This window comes from Rhagoletis pomonella, unplaced genomic scaffold, assembly GCF_013731165.1.
Source record: "Rhagoletis pomonella isolate Grant_MI unplaced genomic scaffold, Rhpom_1.0 Rhpom_scaffold_00001, whole genome shotgun sequence".
Taxonomy (NCBI): Eukaryota; Metazoa; Arthropoda; class Insecta; order Diptera; family Tephritidae; genus Rhagoletis; species Rhagoletis pomonella.
This window is the reverse complement of record NW_023458555.1, coordinates 10534417-10556424: the sequence shown is the minus strand read 5'-3', so window position 1 is coordinate 10556424 and position 22008 is coordinate 10534417. Positions and strand designations below refer to the sequence as shown.

The 22008-nt window shown below is 37.8% G+C and overlaps 2 protein-coding genes across 4 annotated transcripts; one reads left to right on the top strand and one right to left on the bottom strand.

The window, feature by feature from the left end:
* Positions 1–4557: 4557 nt before the first annotated feature.
* On the bottom strand, positions 4558–11945 carry LOC118752242 (organic cation transporter protein-like). The gene is made up of 5 exons (XM_036487100.1): positions 11828–11945; positions 5874–6234; positions 5668–5811; positions 5417–5607; positions 4558–5354 (listed from the first exon to the last, which is right to left on the bottom strand). The coding sequence occupies exons 1-5, from the start codon at positions 11943–11945 to the stop codon at positions 4585–4587; spliced, it is 1584 nt and encodes a 527-aa protein (XP_036342993.1). The 3' UTR covers positions 4558–4584.
* A 1291-nt stretch (positions 11946–13236) lies between these two features.
* Positions 13237–19301, top strand: LOC118738662 (helix-loop-helix protein 13-like). 3 transcript variants are annotated; one of them, XM_036469585.1, is made up of 5 exons: positions 13237–13448; positions 16494–16672; positions 16752–16995; positions 17251–17462; positions 19157–19301. In XM_036469585.1, the coding sequence occupies exons 1-5, from the start codon at positions 13402–13404 to the stop codon at positions 19279–19281; spliced, it is 807 nt and encodes a 268-aa protein (XP_036325478.1). In that variant the 5' UTR covers positions 13237–13401; the 3' UTR covers positions 19282–19301. The 3 variants fall into 3 exon arrangements, with proteins under 3 accessions (XP_036325478.1, XP_036325469.1, XP_036325460.1); XM_036469576.1 differs by having other exon boundaries at positions 16752–17010; XM_036469567.1 differs by lacking the exon at positions 13237–13448 and having other exon boundaries at positions 16595–16995.
* Positions 19302–22008: the final 2707 nt, after the last annotated feature.

Genomic DNA, 22008 nt, shown 5'->3' with positions numbered 1-22008 from the left:
TGTGTGTTTTTTTTTTGTGTTACTCTAAGAAAATTGGCTCAAATTTAATTTTGCATATCTATAATTTGAATAGCTTAAAAACATAAATTAGCCATGTCAATGATTTTAACAAGATAACCATCGGTTTTAGGCATCAAGCACCAGCCGAAACAACTAGCAATCGCCACAACAAAAAAGGGTGCAATCCTTTTCCCCTAAATTATTATTATTTTTTTTTTTTATATGTTGCACGCTCATTTAAAGACGATCATTGCTGTCGATGCTGACACGCGCTGGACACACGTTCCCATGGCTAAACGCTACAAACAATTGCCGCAGGCGAGAAAAACCGCTGATATAACCAACACCGTCGCCGCCGACACGCTGAATCAAAAGGATGGACCATACCGACTATGTAACACACATAAATTCATACGTGCATATGTAAGTATGCATATACAGTACGGGCCATATAAACGGTGCCACAATTCGATCCTCAGTACTGAAATTTTTCCGTTTTGGTTTTTTTTGCCGAGAGTATTGCACATTTTCTGCCATATAAAAAATAGGAGAACATACCGAGCTCTAACCGCCCGAAATAACGTAAGCGACATTTTTTTCCTAGAATATCGAAAACCATTTTTTTATGTTATTTTTTCCTAGAAAAAAAATATCGCTTACGTTGTTTTGGCGGTTAGGGCTCGATACTTTGTATGGGAGAAAATGCGTAGCACCTTCAACAAAAAAAAAATATCGAAAACCATTTTTTTATGTTTGAAATTTTTGTGTTTTGCTTTTTAAGTATTGACCTATTAACAAATTATATTCAACAATTTTATTGAGCTTGAGGTCGTTTTTTTTATTTGAAATTTTGATACAAATTTTTAGAATAGTTATAAAGTTTTAAAATCATATTTTGTTATAGAATATACCATATTTAAAAAAAAAAAAATTAATGAATATCCAATAAACAAAACGAAAACTGTCAAAACTGAAGATCAAAAGGTGGCACCATTCAAGTGGCCGGCACTGTAAAAGCGATTGTGGTGTTGAGGGTGCAAGGAGACTACGGAAGTGCAAACCTTCTCATTAACGGTAATTTCTGTAGCCGCTGACTGTCGTAGCGCAACTGCATAGCTAAGCGCCGAGTTGAAACGCTTCTGATGCGAATGACGTGCAAACTATGTATCTACACGGTTGTGTTACTTTTGAGTGTGGCAGGCGTTAGGGGTTGTTCGTAGGGCGTGGCGGTGTTGCGCTTGCGCCGCTGTCATCCTCCACAACGCTGCCGCCTGTCAAATTGACAATCTTAAGTGCAATCTTGTTACAAAGCAATGTAAACACGATTGTTAATTTAACTTTCCGCAACAACAATAATAACAACAACAACAACAACAACAACCACTATAACATATGCACATACATACGTAGCGATAAGCTTAGGCGCTTCAAGCCTCTTCGATGCTTCCCAGGGGTGCAATGAATGCAAGGCCACAATTAAATTATCGCATTTCACAAATAAACGTATGCTTCCGAGGCGATTTCCTCTTCCTAGACAAATATACTCGCGTGCATGAGTATGGGTGTATGTACATATGTGTTTGTGTGTATTTGAAAACTCTCTGCAAAAATCAGTATTAATTTGTTTGTATATTTGTGGTTGTTTTGGTGCCTGTCGTCGTCACCTTTGATTTGATTGTTTGCTCTGCTGGTTGTACTGTAAACTGCTTGTACTTGCTGTTGTTGTTTTCCAATGTTTTAATGCCTATGGCTTATAGCTCAATTGTGCGTTTGGTGTGTGGGAAATAAAAATATATTGTAATTCATTTGCATTATAAGTCGCTCTGATCCGCCTTGAAATGAATGTGGAGGAGGATTTTTTTATTGCTGACCTCAATCGCGTAAGTGGATGGATTTTCGAAACAATCTCTTAATTAGCATACATTTTGTGATTTTTTTTTTATAAATAATCAAACCCGAATACAAGAAATCTTCAAGGTTGGATTAATGGCGGCTTATTGGCTTATTGCCTATTTTTAATCGTCTTGGCTGATTCCTGTAAGAACTGGGATGGAAATCGAGTCGAGGGTACACTGGGGGTTGTTATTGTTGTTGTACCGGCTTTCTTAGCCCGGCCTAAATCGTATAGTACTTCAATCTTTGCCGTCAATCTCAACTAATGGTAGGTTCAGAAAACGCGTTGTTTGGTCGAATTCTGACCAGGGAGAGAGAGAGAGGTGTAGGGTGTATCAAGAAGAAACAAGTAGGCCATTATATTTTAGTTTAATAATGTGCAAATTTCAAATGTCTAAAAATTCGCGTTGCGTTTTGAGAACTTTTTTGCTATAAAAAAAAAATCTGAAAATTTTGTATATGGAAAAGAAAAAAATTTCCTAAAATCAACGCGATTTTTTAGAGACTGACTATTCGTTCTTATTTCCCATTGTTCGCAAAGATATTGAAAAACCACAAATCTGTACACACATCCTCTGCTTATTCACCAACATCCCTTCAGCGCCGCGCTATCCAACTTATAAAAGTGGCCACCACTTCACACTTAATCTCCGAACGTATGCTTGGCCACAAGTTCATAAACAAGCAAAATGGATTTATTTTCAAATGTTTGCTAACTCGTAGAGATTTTGCGTGAGAGAGAAAAGTGTAAGCGTGGCAAATTGATTTGTTTGTTTTGATGTCAAAATTGGTGTAGTAAAGAGTAAATAGAACTATGTACATAGTATTGATATGAGAAAGGTAGCGTGTGCGTAGGTACGAACTTATGCAATCATATACATACATACATACATACGTATGTACCCTGCAAACCAAAGTTCCCGAAATCTTAACGAAATCTTTAGGAGTATCTGATTTCTGTAACGATTTTTTTCCGAATCTTCAAAGAAAATTATATGAAGTGGTTGACACGAACTCGTAAAGAAATTTCTGTACGAAAAATAAAGAAAATTCTGAAAAAAGTCTGCAAGAAATTCTTCATATAGCAGCATTATTTTCATTTCTTTACCGATTTTCTTCCGAAATTTCGTAAAAGAATGGAAGTGTGCGTAATTTATTTCATTTTAGAAAATTCTGCAAAAAATCGGATGGGATCTTTCCGAATTCTTTAAAAACTCTTTACGATTCAGAATACTCTGAAAAAATGGTTTGCAGGGTATAGCTGCATAGTACGCAAATATTTACAATCAATGAAATTATTCCTCAGCCACTCAACTAAAATAAAAATCACACTCAATATGTAACATATGTATGTATGTATCACCTACATATGTATAACTTTTACCACTAAGTTCTTAATTCTCAGCTTGTTTACTTTTCCCACTACTTTATGCAATTTATTCTTATTTGTATTGACTTCAACTGAAAAGACATTATTTTTGTTTTTAAAGTGCATCTCTGCTGCAAAAAATTCCCGCATCTAAATAAGTGTGCAAAAAAGTAGTACACAAAATCTACACAAATAAGAAAACAAGTCTATTATGTAAGCGACATATCCACTGGCAGAAAACACGCTTAAGGATTAAATATTAAGTGGTGGCCCAACGTACATACCAATACGAAGATATGCACTTACATATCTGTGATTTAATAGAGGGTGGTAAAAGTAGATAAAAAATAAGTTGCTGTTAATCGATAAGTTGCAGATAATGATTAACTGTAGTAATGAATGTTGCTGTCATATACGGAGGCTAAATACGAATATGTAAGAATAGCAATCAGACATAATTTTTAAAAGATTTGTTTCTTAATATGAACGATATGTATACTTATTTTTGTATTCTTCCATAGACGATTTTACCACATTTTTCAAAATCCATTGCATTTGAGAGAACTTTCAAAATGTTGCAAACAAGTTCCTTTCAGATTTCATAGGTACTATACAGAGTAGGCTGCAGTGGCTGCCCGTAGACACACCATCGGGTCAGTTGTGGTACCACAAGGAATCTTATTAACGTCCTCCCCGCCCCCACCTATACAAACCAGAATGTGCAGTTGGCAATCGCCTTATCTTTATGCCATCGTGGAGATGCCATGGCAATCGCCTTATCTTTATGCTATATATCTTATTCTGTTCCTTCTTACTGATTCAGGCTCATGCTCATCTCTGCACCCCCTGCAGTCGTCGTTGAATGGCACCCCGAGTCTCTCCACGTGTCTACCTAAAGTAATGTGACCGGTCACCCGACCCGTAGCCAAAGATATTTCCAACTTTCGCTTTCTTTGGAGTAGAAAAATACCTTCATAGGTATTTAGCTTGCAGGCAGCGAGCGGCATATCCAACCGCTTCCAAGAAGTGCACTTCCTTGCAAACTTATCTGCCATCTAATTAATTGATATACTTCTGTTAACCGGTATCGATACCAGGTGAAAAAAGAACTTGTCTGCCAACTCGACTTGAAAGGCGCTACAGTGGTCCGTTGCTTCAAGTGCTTCAACAAGGCTTCGTTAGACACTCTCTATGTATTAACCTATTCGATCTACTTTTGTAGATTTTATTAAAAACGTATTATACAATTAAAATTTAAATTACATAAAATTATGTTCGAATAAGATCACCAAATATTAAGATTACTTCACCGCTTTCAGTCACTACTCTTTCGGTTTCTTGCCAAACGTATTACCATCTTCAATAGTCTCTGGCAAAGGGTAACCCTTCGTTTCAGGCATAAGCCAAACCGAAGCAGCAGCCAAGAGTGCGAATATTCCAAAAACGGCAGGGGGCAGCCCAATATTATATAACTTCAACCCCTCTATCCATGGAGCTAAAATCGAACCAACACGTCCCACAAACGAACACAAACCCACACCTGTGGGACGAACAACAGTCGGAAACAGCTCGCCGGCATACAAATAGACATTCGGAAATGTGACCGATGCGCCAAAGAGACCAATTGTCGCCAAAAACACCCGAACTGCGCCGCCAAAGTGTGGACCAAATGCCAAGAGAGTCAATGAGATGCCACTTACAAGATTGGATATAAAGAGAGTAAGACGGCGTCCCATATATTTGGTTGCCGGTACACATATACAGGTGCCTGGTACGCCCATTATCGCCGCCACAAAAACATTGAGGAATATGTTGCCGGTCAAAGCGGTCAAGAACTGTGACACGCCATAGTATACCAGGCAGACAACTAGCCAATTAAAAGCCATCGCTAGAGTCTTTTGACACAGGTAAGGATGTTTGAATAGGTCCACAAGCGTACCCTTTTGTGCTGTTGAAGATGACAGCACCTTATGCGCTTCCTCTAAATCAGAGCGCACCCGCTCGGTTGGTTGCTTATTAACCTTTGCTGCTTTTTCGAGCACTTCCGTGGCTTTGTCCAAGCGGCCGGTGGTCAAAAGCCAACGTGGAGATTCTAGGAAAGGAGGGGAAATTATATTAAAAAAAATAAAATCTATGTGTGGCGCTCGACAATACCTGGTACAGTCCAAAAGAAAATTATATATAAGACCGAAAAGGACGAAAACGACAGGTGATACCAACGCCAGTGGCGTAAAAAATAAGCGAATAGTGGCAGTGTGGCATGACCCAAATTGAATGGAATCTGATAGAGTATGGCCATCAGTTCGCGCTTACTTTTACCCACAATTTCCATGATGATTGTGAAGCTAAAAGATCAAAGACATTTAATCAGTTATGTGCATGCCTGGGTACGGGACTGTACTTACCCCGTGGACATGGTGCCGCCAGTGGCATAACCATCCAAAAATCGCATCAACAAGAAGAACCAAAGCCATGGTGATGCCGAAACTAGACAACCACAAATGAGTTGCATCAAACACGAGATCACAAACATAGGACGTCGTCCCCATCTAAGTGTAGAAACGGGGAGAGTTATACCAGTACATCTCGTCCACCTCACTCTATTACTTACTTATCGGCCAGCATGCCCATTATCATATTGCCTAACATAATGCCCACCATGACCAGTGATTGTTGCAATTGCGCCAACCACCGACGATCGCATACCAAATCCCATTCCATGACAATATTTTGCTCGAAAATGCTACGATCATAATCATACCCATCGCAACCGGCTTCACAAATATCGCTGGCATTGCTATCGCCACCGCTCTTACAGGTGACTTTAACATCGGCCTGTAGAAATGTCATAGAAATCTGCACCCAACCGGTGGGCGGTTTGGACAAAAATATCCATAAGCAAACAAATAATTGCCAGCGTCCCAAATCGCCGCCTAAAATCGAGATGATGGGGTCAGGTCGTTGCGGCTTATCTGAAAGAAATGAAGGCAAAAGAATATGAAAACGAGAGAGAGAGAGAGAAAGTTTTATGAGATTTCTACCGTCTTTGGTCTCTTTTTGCATGAGTTTCACTTATTTCTTTATTTTTATTTTCATAAAATCAAATTTACTAAACAATTTCTTTTTAGAGGTTTTCAGTTTAACATTTCTTTTGAAACAAAATAATGTGTAATGAAATATGAAACACTCAATGAAACTTAGGTATTAGACACAGAGGGCCCCTGTGGAAAAAATATTAATAATTTAATTAGGCCGAACAAATTTCAATCAGTGAAAACGTTCTAACGTTCGGCTCATCATCGTTTGGAAAAGGCTGGCTCCAGAAATATTGTTAGTTACTGTCATAAGTATTTGGATGTAGTAGAAGAGCCCATCTGAAAAGTATTTTGCAGCCCTAGCCCTCAATGTCCTTCGACTTCCCTAATGGATGGCAAGAGGGTAGGTGAATTCCTTGTTATAAAGGTTCGACCATAGATTTTTTTAAATAAATGACGGAATATAACAAAGGATCCCACATTCTGACTCCGTGATCCCACCAATTCCTTCCTATAAAAAGTATTGCCGAAGTGCCAAATCACTCGAAGACCTCCTACTATTCTACAATACTTACTACCACATATCCACTAACTGACTATGGCTATCAAATAAGACCAAGTGAGACCTTAAAAGGATTATGTTCCAATAAAAAAAGTTTAGAAATCTTTAAGTGCCAACCTCTCAGCGATCTTGCTCTTTTCGACCCGATAGGGGTGGCTACCAAAAATTAAAACCATGTCAAAACAGGGTTTAAAAATGTTGGATTAGCATCCCGTTACGTGGAGCAATTCCGTACCATTGTCCACATTGTAAAAAATTTAGAGATAGGGATGAGATAGAGGCAGAGATCATCCAGCACTTCCTAGGCAATTGCACCGCACTACAGAGAAAACAGTTATATTTCTGGGAGACCACTTCTTCGTTGTTGGGAAAACCTTCTCCTAGGCCATCTAACCTAGCCTAAGGTAAGGCAGTTTTCTGTCGATAAAACCACTCTAAATATTAATCTTGAGTTCAGACCTCATGCTTTACCAAAACGACTCCCCCATACCCACATGACCCGTTTGACCTTTGACAGAGTTTCATCAAGAGACGAAGGTTCTTAGATATTTGTCCCCAACAGAGTATTCAAGCACTTTCCCTTAAAGAGTGGCCAAAACAAAGATATGGTTTATACCTTTTTGTAAACGGTATAAGAGAAGCTTTTTGCGGATTTAAACCGAGGCCCTCACTAGTTTGAAACTTAACGAAGAGCTATATTCGCAACGTTAAATGTTGCCCTAATACAATACGACTTAACACTCTCGAAGTACAGCGTCGATTCAACTAACAGTATAAGGGTATATGCCTCTTTGGCACAATTCTCTGTAGATTAGGGCTGTCATAAATAAGCCTCTGGGTTAGTTATCCACCAAAGACTTGAACTTTAAATAAATTCCTTAAAGAAGTATAATTTCTATGAATTAAAAGATCACCTTTAAAAGGCCTTGTGCACCTCCACACAAAAAAAAAAGAAGGGATAAATGAATGACTTTCAGAAAGCTCCTGAAATTATCTACTGGGTAGTATGTATGACCGCTGAGCCCTGTAACTGTTCAGGAAATTGCGCTTTTTTGGCGTTTGCCTAAAGATAAAAAGTACGACTTTAAGCAAATAAACTAAAATGAAAGAAGAAAACTAAAGAAAAGAAGCGATTACTAATAACTGAAAGCTTAAGCTCTACCCAGAATTACAGCGGACGACGGCAAAGAGGTCGGCGGTAAGTGAACAGCTACATAGTTGCCGTAGTTAAATCCGTCAGTTGTCGTTTTGATTTAAAATTATCAATAAAACTAAATATTTTTAGCCGAAGACCGTTTCACCGTCGTCCGCTGCAATTCTGGATACAGCTTTAACCTGTTTTCATAGCAAAAATTAACTGGGTGCCTGCACTGACCTTCATTAAAAAACCAGGACAATTTGTCTATGGCCAAGACAAATTCTGGAAAATCAAGACGTCTGGCTCCCATAGATGATACTATCGTAATCCCCCTCGACAACGAAGAAGGCACAAAGGGCAATCTTCCGGATAATAAGGGCAGTACCTCTTGATTTCCTATTGACATATACATATATATATTTTTTTAATTTAGATTAAATTTTGTCCAGAGTTTTGGGAAGGAAGTTAGGTTGTTGGTCCGTACAATTTAGGTTAATCAATTGGCCTGTAGCCGGTTTTAATAATAAGGAAATGTGGTATTTTTGATGAGATTGATGATATATTCGCATTGGTTTTGGTATTTGTATTGATACTGAGATTCTAGGATGGTATTGCTCTTTTATTGGTACTACTAATGGTATTAGTATTGTCATTAATATTGGTATTGCTATTGTATTGATACTTATAGCGGTAATGGAAATGATAATATTATTAAAGAATAGTTTTTGTTTTAATTAGAAAAAAATCGATACAATTTTTGAAACATATGTATGTTTTGTTAACTTCTTCAAGCTCTAAATCTATTGACTTCGTTCGCTTTTGCTTTCTCGCTTTACGATTATGGACTTCAGTTGAATTAACTCACTTTTGTTTGGCGATTGCGAAAATCCACACCCACAAATTAGAGCTCTTCAGTGAATTTCCCACCAAAATCTTAGCCGTGAGAGCATTAAAATATTTGCGTTGTAATGACATTTCGGTTGCACGCTAATTAATTAACCCGAAACTAACTTTATCAGCACAAAACTATTTCATGGCTCATTTAACCTGTGAACTGGAACAGGGATACAATCGGAAAGTGGCAAGTTTCGAAACCACAGCAACATATTTTTGGGTAAATTTGTAAGCAGAACGGAAGTGAAGTGGTTTAAGTGAGCGGCAAACAGCCCGGCAAATTATTGGGCCATCGAAGAGGGTTGAAGAGGTGTGTCAGTATGTAAGTATGCATGCACCTAGCCTACATATACATACATACCTTATACATATACATTCCTTTCCTTCCAACAACAAACATGAAATGAAGTGGTGTGTGATTTGCTAAATTCACTTGCATACGTTCGCTGTCAGCGACAATTGCTGCAATTGAATTATTTGTATAAATTAAAAACAGAAATTAGCCATGTCAATGATTTGAATGAGATAAGCAGCGGCGATACAAAGGCCACATGCCACCAACAATCAGCAACCAGCAACCAGCAACCACCAACAACACAAAAACCCAAAAAGGTGTAGGGTGCGAGTGGCGTAGCGGAAAGGGCGGCTTGAGGTAGGCTGGTGCGCTTTCGTTGTTGTTGTTTTTTTTTTTTGTTGCACGCTCATTTAAAGACGATCATTGCTGTCGAAGTTGCCACGCGCCGAACACACGTTCCCATGGTTAAATGCTGCAAACAATTGCCGCAGGCGAGAAAAACCGCCGACTTGGCCGGCCAACGCGTTGCAACGCTGAGATGCGGCAGCTCAATGAGATGAGCCCCATACACACATACATAGCTACATATGTATGTAGCACGCATGCGCGCATCGGTTAACACCAGCAAAACAATAGTTGCAACTTGCAAGGGAAGCGGAGAGGGGAAAGACAAAAAATTTATAAAACTCCATCTGTTGGACAGGACCATCGGCTCTTCGGTGTGGCGGCGGCCGTCACTCAACGTATTGAGCACAATCTCTAGTATAATCTTGTTATAAATCACTGTAAATATGTTTGTTAACTTAATTTTATATCCTAAAAGTCATTTCTTTTTCGCCTGCACCCTTTCGATTTGCGTGGTCAAATAAGACCAAATTTATGACGCCAAATTTTCGCCTTTTTTTAAGTTGCTCCATTACCATGCCACTACTATCTATTGGCATTAACATTACCATTATAATTACAATTACCATTACTATTTAAATTACTATTACCAGTACTTTTGCAATATTTATCACCGTTGCCCTTGCCAATGCAATGACAAAAACCATTACCATTCTCATTACAATTACCATTACCATTACAATTACCATTACATTAGCGTTATTATTTAAACTACTATTATCATTGCAATTGCCATTACAATTGACATTACCAATACCATTACCATTACCTTTACCAGCTCTCTTCACAAAAAAGCGGCCCCTTTGAAATCAGATGCATACTTTCCGCTGTTGCATATTCTCCATATTTACAAATGTATGCCTGTAACCAAATACATCAAACACCATTATAATGCCGTTACTATTGGCATTACCGTTTCAATAACCCTTACCATAGCATTTACAATTACCATTTCCATTGAAATTACTATTACCATTACCTTTACAATTACCATAAACTTCGCAATATTAATTAAGATTACAATTACAATTACCATTACCATTACAATCACATTTACATTACCTTTATTATTTAAACTACTATTACCATTGTAATTAAAATTACAATTGACATTACCAATACCATTACCATTACCTTTAGCAGCACTTTTAATTTACATCCAAACACTTGCCGCTGTTGCATATGTATATATTATCCACATTTACAGACAAAATTTACACAAATATACGACTGTAATCAAAAACGTATTTTTAAACAGGTGCAGTTATTCTCGATTTCCATCCGATTACCACCATGCTAATCTCATATTACTTCATATGCTTCATTGTCTTTTGCATTACCACATTTTTGTATTGTTGCCTACAAATATGAAATAATACTCTCTTCTTCTGTTTTCGCTCTCGTTATGCACTCACAAAGCTCCACCCATTTTAAAACACCCCACAGCTTGCAAAAATTGATGCTAAACTTTTTTCGCCCGAGCCATGTATCAGCAACAGACTTCAAAGTGAAATGGAGTGCGTGGGTGGTAGGAGGGAAACAAATATGGCTGCCACATGCTGTGAATGAAGTTGAACTGTCACGAGCAGGTACATATTGAAGCAACAATGAATTCGCTGTTTGTATGAGGTATGTACATATGTAGATGATGCGGAGGTTTATGCCCAGTAGGAAAAGGGTGGAACATACATTTAAAAGAAGGTCAAACTCCATGCCATGCGCCACTTAGATACCAATAGCTTAAGATTGGCTGATTGGCGGTGAGAACTAATTCTCACTTGAGGTCATGCGTTAGCCAAAAATGGAACCCTCTCTGGCTAACGCATTCGCAGTCTCGATTCCGGAGGCATAATGGCAGCTCGACTTTCCGAGGCAACACCAAATCGTTACTACGAGCGTCGCCGATAGCAAATACTTCTGCCTAGAAATGCTCCCAAATCCAAGCAGACAAACTGGTCATATTACTCCCAGGAAGTCAGAAAAGTCTTCTTCTTCTTAGCTAGCGCCGCGACCGTTCGTCGGTTTGGGCCGAAACCAAACAATTTCACCAATTTCCTCTCTCCTTTGCGGTGTCCTTCTGCACTTGTTCCTTCCATTGTTGGCGCCGTTTCTTTCGCTCTCCACCCATAGATGCCCAATCGAGGGAACTTTCTACTGGAGCATCGTCAACCAGAGCCAGCGCAATCGTGGTATTTTAAAATGCTTAACTATGTCCAAGACATCTAAAAGCTCGTACAGTTCGTCAGTTCATCTTCGGCTGAAGCCGTCGCCACGCGATTAGGGCCATAGATCTTGCGTAGAATAGTTCTTTCGAAAGCCCCAAAGCCTTTCCATCTTTCTTCGACATCGTTCATGTTTTGCGCTAAATAAGACGACGGGCGTGAGGCGAGATTGGTAGACCGTAATTTTTGTTCGTCGAGAAAGAGCTCCTCTTTTCAATTACCTACCAAGTCCAAAGTAACAACTGTTGGAAAAATTATTTTTCGCTTAATCTTCACTTTACTATTGGTAGTTGCCTTGGTATCAAGGAGGCTTTCAATAATTTATTACCAGAGGTGACAATAAAAGCCCAAGGGCTACTCTTTGGACTAATCTCCCGCGTGCTCCACGACATAACTGTCACAGCGAAATGGACAACGCCTCTGCCCAGCGCAAAGTGAGCAGGAGTGGTAAACGACGTCCTGGAGGAGCTGGAAAGGAGAGGATGGCACTCATCGTCGGAGGAAAGTTCTTGGACATTCTGCAGAACTGGGATTATAAATTTACCTGCTAGTTTCGGCCTAGACAGAGGGAACTTGTACTATTTTGTTCTCTGCGGACAGGACAGGAAGTGATCGCGGAAGCCAAATATTCCGGGGCGAGTAAAAAGATAATCAGTGGATCTCTTCTGCTGTAAAAACCCTATGGAGAAGAGATGGGGCTTCTCTCCAAAAATGATATATTGGCTATATGAAGCCTTAATCAAGCCAATCATTTTAAATGGGGTCACTGTCTGGTGGAATTATCTATAAAAATCTACTCTTGCTAAGAACCTGGAGTGCGTGCAAAGTGCGGTCCTCGTTGAAATCAACGGAGTGCGCCCAATACGCCAAGACCCTTTGTGTGTTGCCAGGAGATACTATTTCCTGTCGCTGACGTCCCTTGGTCTCAGGCCTCAGATGTCAATATCATCCATGCTTTTTGCTGTTTAGAAACCCCACTTCATTTTCTCATTTGCTTTCAAATTGGAGCAACAGAAAACAAATCCACAAGTATTCATTCTAAGCTATTTCACACAATTTTCATTTGCCAACAAAGGCACCCAGTATTCACACGACCATAGCTCCGCCCATTTGTCCAACAACAATGTAATGAAAGTACATAGCAAAACTCCATGCATTCACGTTTATGTGTGTGTTTGTTGGAAGGATATGCACATTGAAATCTCTGCCATTATTTATTACAAAATATGTTTAAGGGTAGCTGCGCGTGTATCCTTTCTACCCAGCTCAGCTTATCAAATGCAGAGATTTGCTGAGATTCTTTTTAGATTTTAGAGTGTAGCATAAAATTCCATAGTAGTAAATGTACATACTCCAGTTGGACCAATTCGCTGTATAAAAGGATATGCACTCACAGGAAGTAAATTAATTCTGAAAAATCTTATTAGCGTACGGTTGTGCGGTGTTGTGGATTTAGAAAGTTAATCTGAGAGTGATTTGTGGATTGATTAAAAGTGATTTGAGTACTGAAGACTCTTTTAAAATTAAATAAGAACTGCAGATATAGACAACTCTAAAAACCAAAGCAATATCGGTTATCTAAAAGAATATGTCGCGAAATCAATTGCCCGATTCATCGTCCTCGCCGCCAATAAGGTTAATATAAGCAAAAACACATAATTATTACAGAACCGACAGAATACTCTTTCACTTACATTTGTACATAAATTGGAAAAAGCAGCGAAAATTCCAAAATTTTATCGAACAGTGTTTCAAAGTATCTAGCTTTCCATGGAATCACTGTATTAATTTTTTGTGTTCAAAATAAATTATAATTCTTAGGGATCTATACTAAAAATTCATTACTTCAGCTAATTATATGAATATGTACAGTGGCGGTCAAAAATGGATGAATGGTGTTTCGTTTTTAATATTTACAACGTTTTTCAAGCTAAATTTTTTTAGATATTTTTTTATAAAAATATGGTTCATGCCATAGTAAAAATTATATAAATCATACTTTCAAACTTTATACAGAATTTAGAAAAATTCCATAATCTTTCATCTAAATTTCATCTAGATTTTTGGTTAAGCCAGAATTCTTTTAAATTTTTTGGGCATGCAGTTAACAGGATTATAACATTTTAGTAAAATTAGTGCAAGTTTTGAGCGGCTAAAAAATCGCATTGAATTTTAATAATTTTTTTTTTTCATGAACCATATTTTTATAAAATAATATCAAAAAAGTATAGCTTGAAAAACAATTTAAAAAATTAAATACGAAACACCATTCATCCACTTGTGCCATATTTAAAGCTGAATATGAATACATATCGCACACGATCCATTTTTGAAGAACTCAAAATTTGGCATTTTTCAAAATATGCACTAAAAATGTACACAGAGGTCTTATTTACCTTTCAGAAAAAGCCGAAACAGCGGTCTTTTCATATAAGAATTGCAATTTATAAAAACTTCCATTGATTTTTTTTCTTGCAAACGGTCTTGCGCATTTTCTTCAAATTCATGTTTTTATGGAAAGGGCTATCAGCAATAAAGTATCAAAAATTTACACGATTTTTAGCCTTGTAAAACTTGCATTTATTTTACTCATATTATTCAGATTAAAATGTCCAAAACTTTGGCGGAAATTTGTTGTTTTTTTCAAGTTTGAAAGTTTGAATTAATTTTATGGTTTCGACTAAAGCAAGAAAAATCCCTATCGCCAATTCCATGCGAACAAATCGTTCCCATAATTTCAAATGCAAAACAAAAACAAATTGGGAAAAATTGTATTTGTTTTGCTTTTAAATTTTTTGGGAATATTTGTTCACATAAAATTCGCGATAGCGTCGAATATTTTTATAAAAAAAAATAAAAAATAAAAATAACTTGAATAACATAGCAGATTAGGGCGAGTCATTTTTTTATTCGGCGTGTATAGAAGGATTCTACGTGTAAATTTGCTGAAGAAACCATTGGTCTAAAACTCAATTTGGAGTCTGCCAAATTGCGAAAATATATTTCGAAGAAAATATGAAAATTTTCACGGTTGCGTCGTCTGATGGAGGTTTTAAGAAAAAGAGAAGTGCAGAAATGGATTCCTCATACCAAAAAACCGCTTATAGCATGTTTTCATACAAGATCTAAGCACTTCTTTACGACACTACAGCAAAATGCAAAGAAACCTTATTTTCGCAATTCGGCAAACTCCAAATTGATTTAAGACCCATGGTTTCTTCGGTAAATTCTCGTAGAATCTTCTGAGGTGTTGGTAACCGGCTATTCTTGCCCCTGAAACTAAGGTTGCAGCAATCAAGTCCTGAGAATAGTTTGTTACTGCAAAGCAGGGGGAGCCTACATACATACATATATATAAGACATCCAGTGTTCATACGATTTGGTGAAAAAACTCTGGTTATTGTATGACTGTTTTGTAGTCAGACGTTTACTTATAGTACAAGCAGTTTCCGCCAAGTAGGCTGCGATTTGATTTGGTTTACCACGGCATGTTTCAAAGGAAAATAGCACGAAAGACACGCAAGAGTCTTTTGTAAACATTTCTTAACTTAACTTATCCTCAATCCGCCGGTTAGAACGAGGGCAGCCGTGCCACAAGAAACCAGGTTTGGCGTGACCATCTTATCGGCAGCTGATTTATTTCATCGCCGCAAAAGTGGTCTCACCCTCCTCCACACAAAAACTCACGCTATGACCGAATTCCCGGCAGTAGCGATATCAGTCCTTTGAGTGTAATTGTCACTTTTCGTTAGAATATTGGAGCAAGCATTCAGCGACAAAACAGCATTCCACAAGGCGCTACTAGTTTCCGTGTACGTAACCTCCACAGGCCATATTCTCCTGGGAGACACGGAGCGCGCTGTCAATCGCAGAGAAGGATCTCTTTTACCTGCACTTCACTGCCCGCTTCCGCGTCTCTTCACTCTGGGAAATGGAAACCAACCCCATGCCATCACTAGTAGATCGTTGAATGAAGAGGTACAGCCACTCCCACTTCCTCCAGAATGCGCTTACCCTCATCAATGCGCGTAGATTTTCACACGTCTGGGACCACCTAAAGTCTAATTTCTAGGTTCATCTTTCCCATAGTTTCTTAATTTCACGCAGCTTCCAGTGTGCAACTTAGCCCTGCTACCAAGTTAGTCGATTTTTCAAACCTGTGTGAGACGCACCACAGCCATTCAGATCATTCACAGCTTTTGCATTTAAGTCGTCTTTTACGGTGCGGGTATATTCTAAGCTCCCTATCCTAGAGGGCTAACCAAAAGTACAAATTTCTTTCCAATCAGTCGTAGAAGTTCGGCATCGCCCATAAATCCCTTTCAAAAGTTGCGTTCCAGATGCTTCACGATTTGCAGGTTTTTACAGGAAGTCGTTCCAGGTGACCACCTCCCATAAGGTTTATTAATGGGGAAAACAGCTGTTCCTGCAAATCGTGAATTTCGTGAATATCGTGGAGCATCTGGAACGCAACTAAAGATAGCATGTTATGTAATAATGACGCGAGACTATTTATTTTGCCACCACTGTACATGCAAAGGTAGTTTCTAGTCATTTAGAGGACCGGTCATAAATTTTTAGTTGTCTTTACTAAATATTTTACAAATTTGCCTACTGTTTTTACTTCGCCCTTACACTAAGTAGGTAATTCAAACGCCATTCCCTCTCTTCTACTTACAGCCACCTCTCATTTCATAACTTCGACGATGACATGATCAACGATTTGCCGTCGTGCGTTTATGCTGGTGCAGCACATCACGTGAGCGCCGCAGCGGGTGGCCTTGTTGGTGGCGGCGGTAATCTGCGGATGAGTACAAGCAATTTGCGTCAGATGCAACAACAATACTTACATCATGCGGGTAAAGCTAAATCGATTTTTTGATTTTTCGAGAGTACTATTTACATTTACCCTCCAACCTTTAATTCGTTCATTTGCAGAAAATCTGCTGGATTCATCAACAGGCATGTCACTTGCCTCGGCCAGCTCTTCCACCGGCTGTGGTGGTGGTGGTGGCGGTGGCGGTGCCGGCGGTAATGCAGCCTTGCTCTGCAATAGTCCTAATGCGAGCAGCAGCAGCGTCGGTTATGGTAATGCCCCGGCAACAAATGCAACGACAGCGACAACACCGTACAAGCTGCAACGGCAACAGGCGAACGTACGCGAGAGGAAACGCATCCAGAGGTCGGCACCAACTGGGTACACTAAATGGTCTATTTTTCTTTTTTCCAGAATTTCACTTGCATACATGTAGTACATTCATAGATACATATAAACAAAAATAGATAGAGCCATACATACAAACTAGTTTTCAATTAATTTCTTACACCCCCAGTTATTTAACTGTTAATTCATTTTGCTAAATTTCAAACTTTTCTTTTATCTTGTCATTTTTCCGCGTCGCTGTGCCTAATGTTGGCTATTGTTCACCTTCTACAGTAGCATCAATTCGGCTTTCGATGAGCTGCGCGTTCACGTGCCCACCTTTCCGTACGAGAAGCGATTAAGTAAAATCGACACTTTACGTTTGGCCATCGCTTATATTTCACTGCTGCGCGAAGTCCTACAGACCGACTACGATCCGTTGACCTATGTGGAAAAATGCTTGCGCGGTGAGATTAAGGCCGATCGCGCCAATTGGAATACTAGTGGTGAGTTCATTTTTTACTTTTGCCAAAAAAAAAATTTAGCTACAGGGCAATACTGGCTAAGTTAGTTTCGATTCTTTCGGAAGACAATTGAAAGACAGTAGGCCAGATAATTTGAAAGATTTTGTTTATTCTGGCACGAAAAGTCTTACAATAAAAGCTCCCTTGCCAATTTTCATAGTGGAAAGCTTTTTTGACAGAGAGCACAGAAAACAAAGAATCGCAATGGCCGAGCAAGCAAAGCACTGGCGCGATGGCTGAGGTTCGAGTTCTCAGGCAGTGGAATTATTTTTTCTTTTTTTGGGTAATTTGTTCGTTCCTTTACTTTAGTTTTAATTTTTATATTTTTTTTTGAGAATTTTTTTTTTATGTAATTTAATTTTTACAAACCTAAGTATATTTTCTTCTTTTTTAATTAAATTGTTTTCATATTTTTTTTAATTAATTGTTTGAAAGAGAACAAATTTTATTTTATTTAATTATTAGGAACATATTTTATTAATTTTATTCTTTTAAAAATTAAATTTAGTTTTTTTAATTTCTTTAGATTGTATTTTAAACAGATTTTTTTAAATCGTATAATTTTCAGGAACTTGTTTTCTTTAGCTATTATTTTTTCACTTTTAATTAAATTTTATATTAATTAGTTTTTATTGTTTTATAGTGTCATTTAATTTTAAAAAACGTATTGTATTAACCTTTTTTTATTAGATTATTTTTTTTTTATTTACTTTTCTTTTTATTCATACTTTTTAGTGTTTTGAAAAGAAAACTATATAATTAATTTTTTTCTTTTCTGATTCTATTTTTCCTTTTTAATTTAATTTTTAGATAACGATATTTTAAAAAGGAAATTATTTTTTTTTTTAATTTTTAGTAACTTATTTTATTTTTTTTTCTTTTCAAATGCGGCAACCAGAGTGGTCCCTCTTAAGTATTTTGGGTCGCTGATCCCGTATCCGAAACCGGAATTTAAAAATGTATATTTTTATTTTTTCCCACCATAAGAGTTTATAAGTACATATAGCCCTAGTATAAATGCAGTACTATACGACATTGCACTTTACACTTCATAGAAACTTTACCTGGTACCATGGCCCGTGCCATTCACCCAGTGTGTTCTAGTAGGGTACTATGTACATTAGGATGCATCACTCTCCAAACCAAAAAAATCGTTGCTGTTTTTCCATCGGAATAATAAAATTTATTACATTCTAAGAATTCGGCCAAAATATTTTGCAAAAAAGTATTAAGCTTTACGTGAGCTGAACCCCTTTGAAAATACCTCCAAAAATTGAGTCTTTTACAAATAAAATTTGTTTATAAAATTTTTTTCCAAAAAAATCAACTCAGATGATAGAAGAGCCACAGTTATGCAAAAGAGAATGCCCAAAAGATCTGAAAAAATTTGTTTTTTAATTAATCGACGTAATCAAATTAACGAAATTTTTGGAGGCATTTTCCAATACGTAAATCATAATATTTTTCCTAATTATTTTGGCGAAAGTTCTTGAATATAATAAGTGGGGCACCCTAATGTTCATATTTTTTTAATGTTAAAATCGACAAATAATTATATTTACAGTCTCTGAGATATTGAATTTTTTTGTGTGTGAAATTTTAAATATAAATATTTCTGAACATTTTTTTTTAATAAAAATTAACTTCAATCCGTTTCTGCATACTCGTATTTACAGATCTCACAGCGCGCCTATCGTGGATCAACTGGGAAAATTTGGGCGTACATCCGGGACGTCGTACCCTACTCACCACACTTGCATTATCTTCGGAGCCAATGTGCGGAGCGCACTGTGGGCCATAAATAAATATTCCAATTCCAAATGACAAAAAATTATAATCGACTCCAAAAACTTTGAGGCATACGCACATACATATCATATTATATAATTTCGTTGTGATACTAACTTAGTCCCACTGTCTTCCGTTTACGTAAATATATTTGTGTACTTTAAGCTATGTATAATGCATATAAGCGCAAGTAAAAAATTGAAACATCATAAAATTTAAATTTTTATTTTCAAATATTGATAACAAGCATTTATTTGTTCGACAAAAAGCGTTTTTTTTTTTGTTTTTGTATTGCTACATACATTGTAACTTAGCTGCATAAATTTTTATGATGAATATAAAAATAAAAATTAATTTAAAAATTATACAAATTAAGTATTTTAAATGCTTTGAGTTGTTTTCTGCTATGAAAAAGGATTATCTATCCGTACTTCGAAGTTAAAACTTCGTTTAAAAGAAGGGTGTCAAGGATATTGATTTTAAGAGAGAGAGAGAGAGCTTCCATCTTTCAACTTTCAAGAAAAGACGTATGTTGAAGGTAATATTGTAATATTGTTAGAAGTATTGGAAAACTAAGGATGGTATAGAAGCGAAGGTATCTGCTGAAGTAAGGAGGTAGGTTTTTTTTTTTCAATTTACAAGTAAATTTGTCAACTTTGATTGGTCTAAGCATTTTATTAAGCAAGATAATTGAAATAAATATTTTTCAATTTTTAATTTTCATGTCTACGCACACATACATACATACACATATGTAAATTTACAATAGTTTTACTCTTTGATATGCAGTTCTTTAATTCGACAATTGAGTGTTTTTTATTCTCTAAATAAGTATTTACGTATTTCATATTTTTAATTACTTGATTCTTATTTAATTACGTACATAATTACAGTAAGGTATGTGTATTTAGAAATATGTTTGGCATTGAGTTGTTCGTTCATTGAGTTTTTTTCCTTAAGTAGGCGAAAGCATCGGATTGCGCGACACTTTAATCCGCTAAGCCTAAACACTACCCTACCACAAATCATTCCTACGGAACCACCGCTTAGGTATTAGCTAAGTGTCAGACTTCCAAACTTCAGAGGAATTTTCTACCGTTAAACTACTCTTCTATGGGGCAGTCTCAAGACGGTTTCCAGCCAGTAAATATCGAGGGCTTTTTGGGCAAGTCGGACAATACGTACTATTTTCCTGTACAAATCTAAGAAGCCAATACCTTAAACTATCGTGCCACCTAAGGATTTGTTGAGTGAAAGTTCCAATTTTTTCTCTCCATACACTGGCCAATATTTGGTATGAGCTTATGAGTTCACCGATCTTAGAATGACGTTTGCCCAAAATTACTGCCACGCTGAGAGGCTCACTTTCTTTTCTGCTCTAATTCTAGTATTCCTTAGATGTTTCTCCCTAACTTATTTGGCACTATGACCGCCTTAGCGATTTTGGCCGAATTCGAGAAAGCTTCTCTTCTGTGTCGACTAACGCCAATTGGAAATGCCAAGTGAAGCCAAGTCCTTCTGCATTTGGTATTTCCATTGCAGTGGGGCTAGCACCAGCAGGTTCCAAGTTGAATACTTTCAGAGCTGGAGCATTTCGGTCCATTCAGCGACGCCAGTGTATTTTAATCCGCCGCATATATACATATGGTTGTAAAGCTCATTCAGGTAATTGTTCCGTCGCCTGCGGTATTCGCCATCACCAAATCTTTCTCTCGAATACTCCAAAAGCCGCCTCATCGGATATTGTCATTGTCCATACTTCTGAGGCATGTGAAGAGTTGGTTGCTGGCATTTGACGAGTCTCCACATGTAGGACACTCATTGGCGATATTGAGGACGAATCTGGAGAGGTAGTTGTTGAGACGGCTACAATATCCAGACCGTAACTGGGCCAAGGTAGCGCAGGTGTCTTTTGGCAGTTCAAACTCCGTTGACGAGCAAAGGTCTGTTGGGGTGCTCCCTTCTGTGCCATCATACCAGAAACTGCTTGCTGAGCATTTTGTTATGCTCCCTTACGATAAGAATTTTGGCCTCGCTGTGCAGGTAGGGCTCAGGCGACATCAGTAGGTATCCTGTCGCTGTTCGGAATGCGGCGTTCTAACAAGTCTGAAGCTTTGCCCACTGCGTCCAAAGCTATATGTATATATGTATATCCTTCGCATGATTCTTCAAATGGCATCATACGAGTTTGTGGATTTCTCTGCTATGTATGTATTGCAAATGATCCTTAAACCTTTGCGTAGAGTCGAATATTACTTGCAGGTATTTTAGGCGTGGCAGTGACGTAGTCTCATAATCTCCCACAGTAATTATAATGCTTTCGGTTTTATGCTCGGCGAGTTTTTAGCCCATCGTAGAGTACCAGTGCCGTTCATAATGTTTGCCTACCGCGACTACTGCAAGACCATCAGCGTACGCAATCAACTGTGCGGAATAGGGTTGGCGTAGTTTTAGAGCACCATAAGGTTCCAGATCAGAGAGCCCGAATCAGAAAATTATGCATATTTCTTGTCGCGTTTTTCTTTATCATACTTGAGGGTTCTACAACGAAAATGCATAGCTCATTATAATATTTATCAGGTAACGAGGAGCAAGGTTTTGATTATATTTGCCCCGTACAAGCGCGCAGTATTTTTAAGTTCCACCTTTCCATCTTTTGCCACTCCCGGCAGCTTTTGCGATGTCTAACACTCTTTAGCCACAATCCGCATCAAAGCTAGATTCTTCAACATCTCGCTCA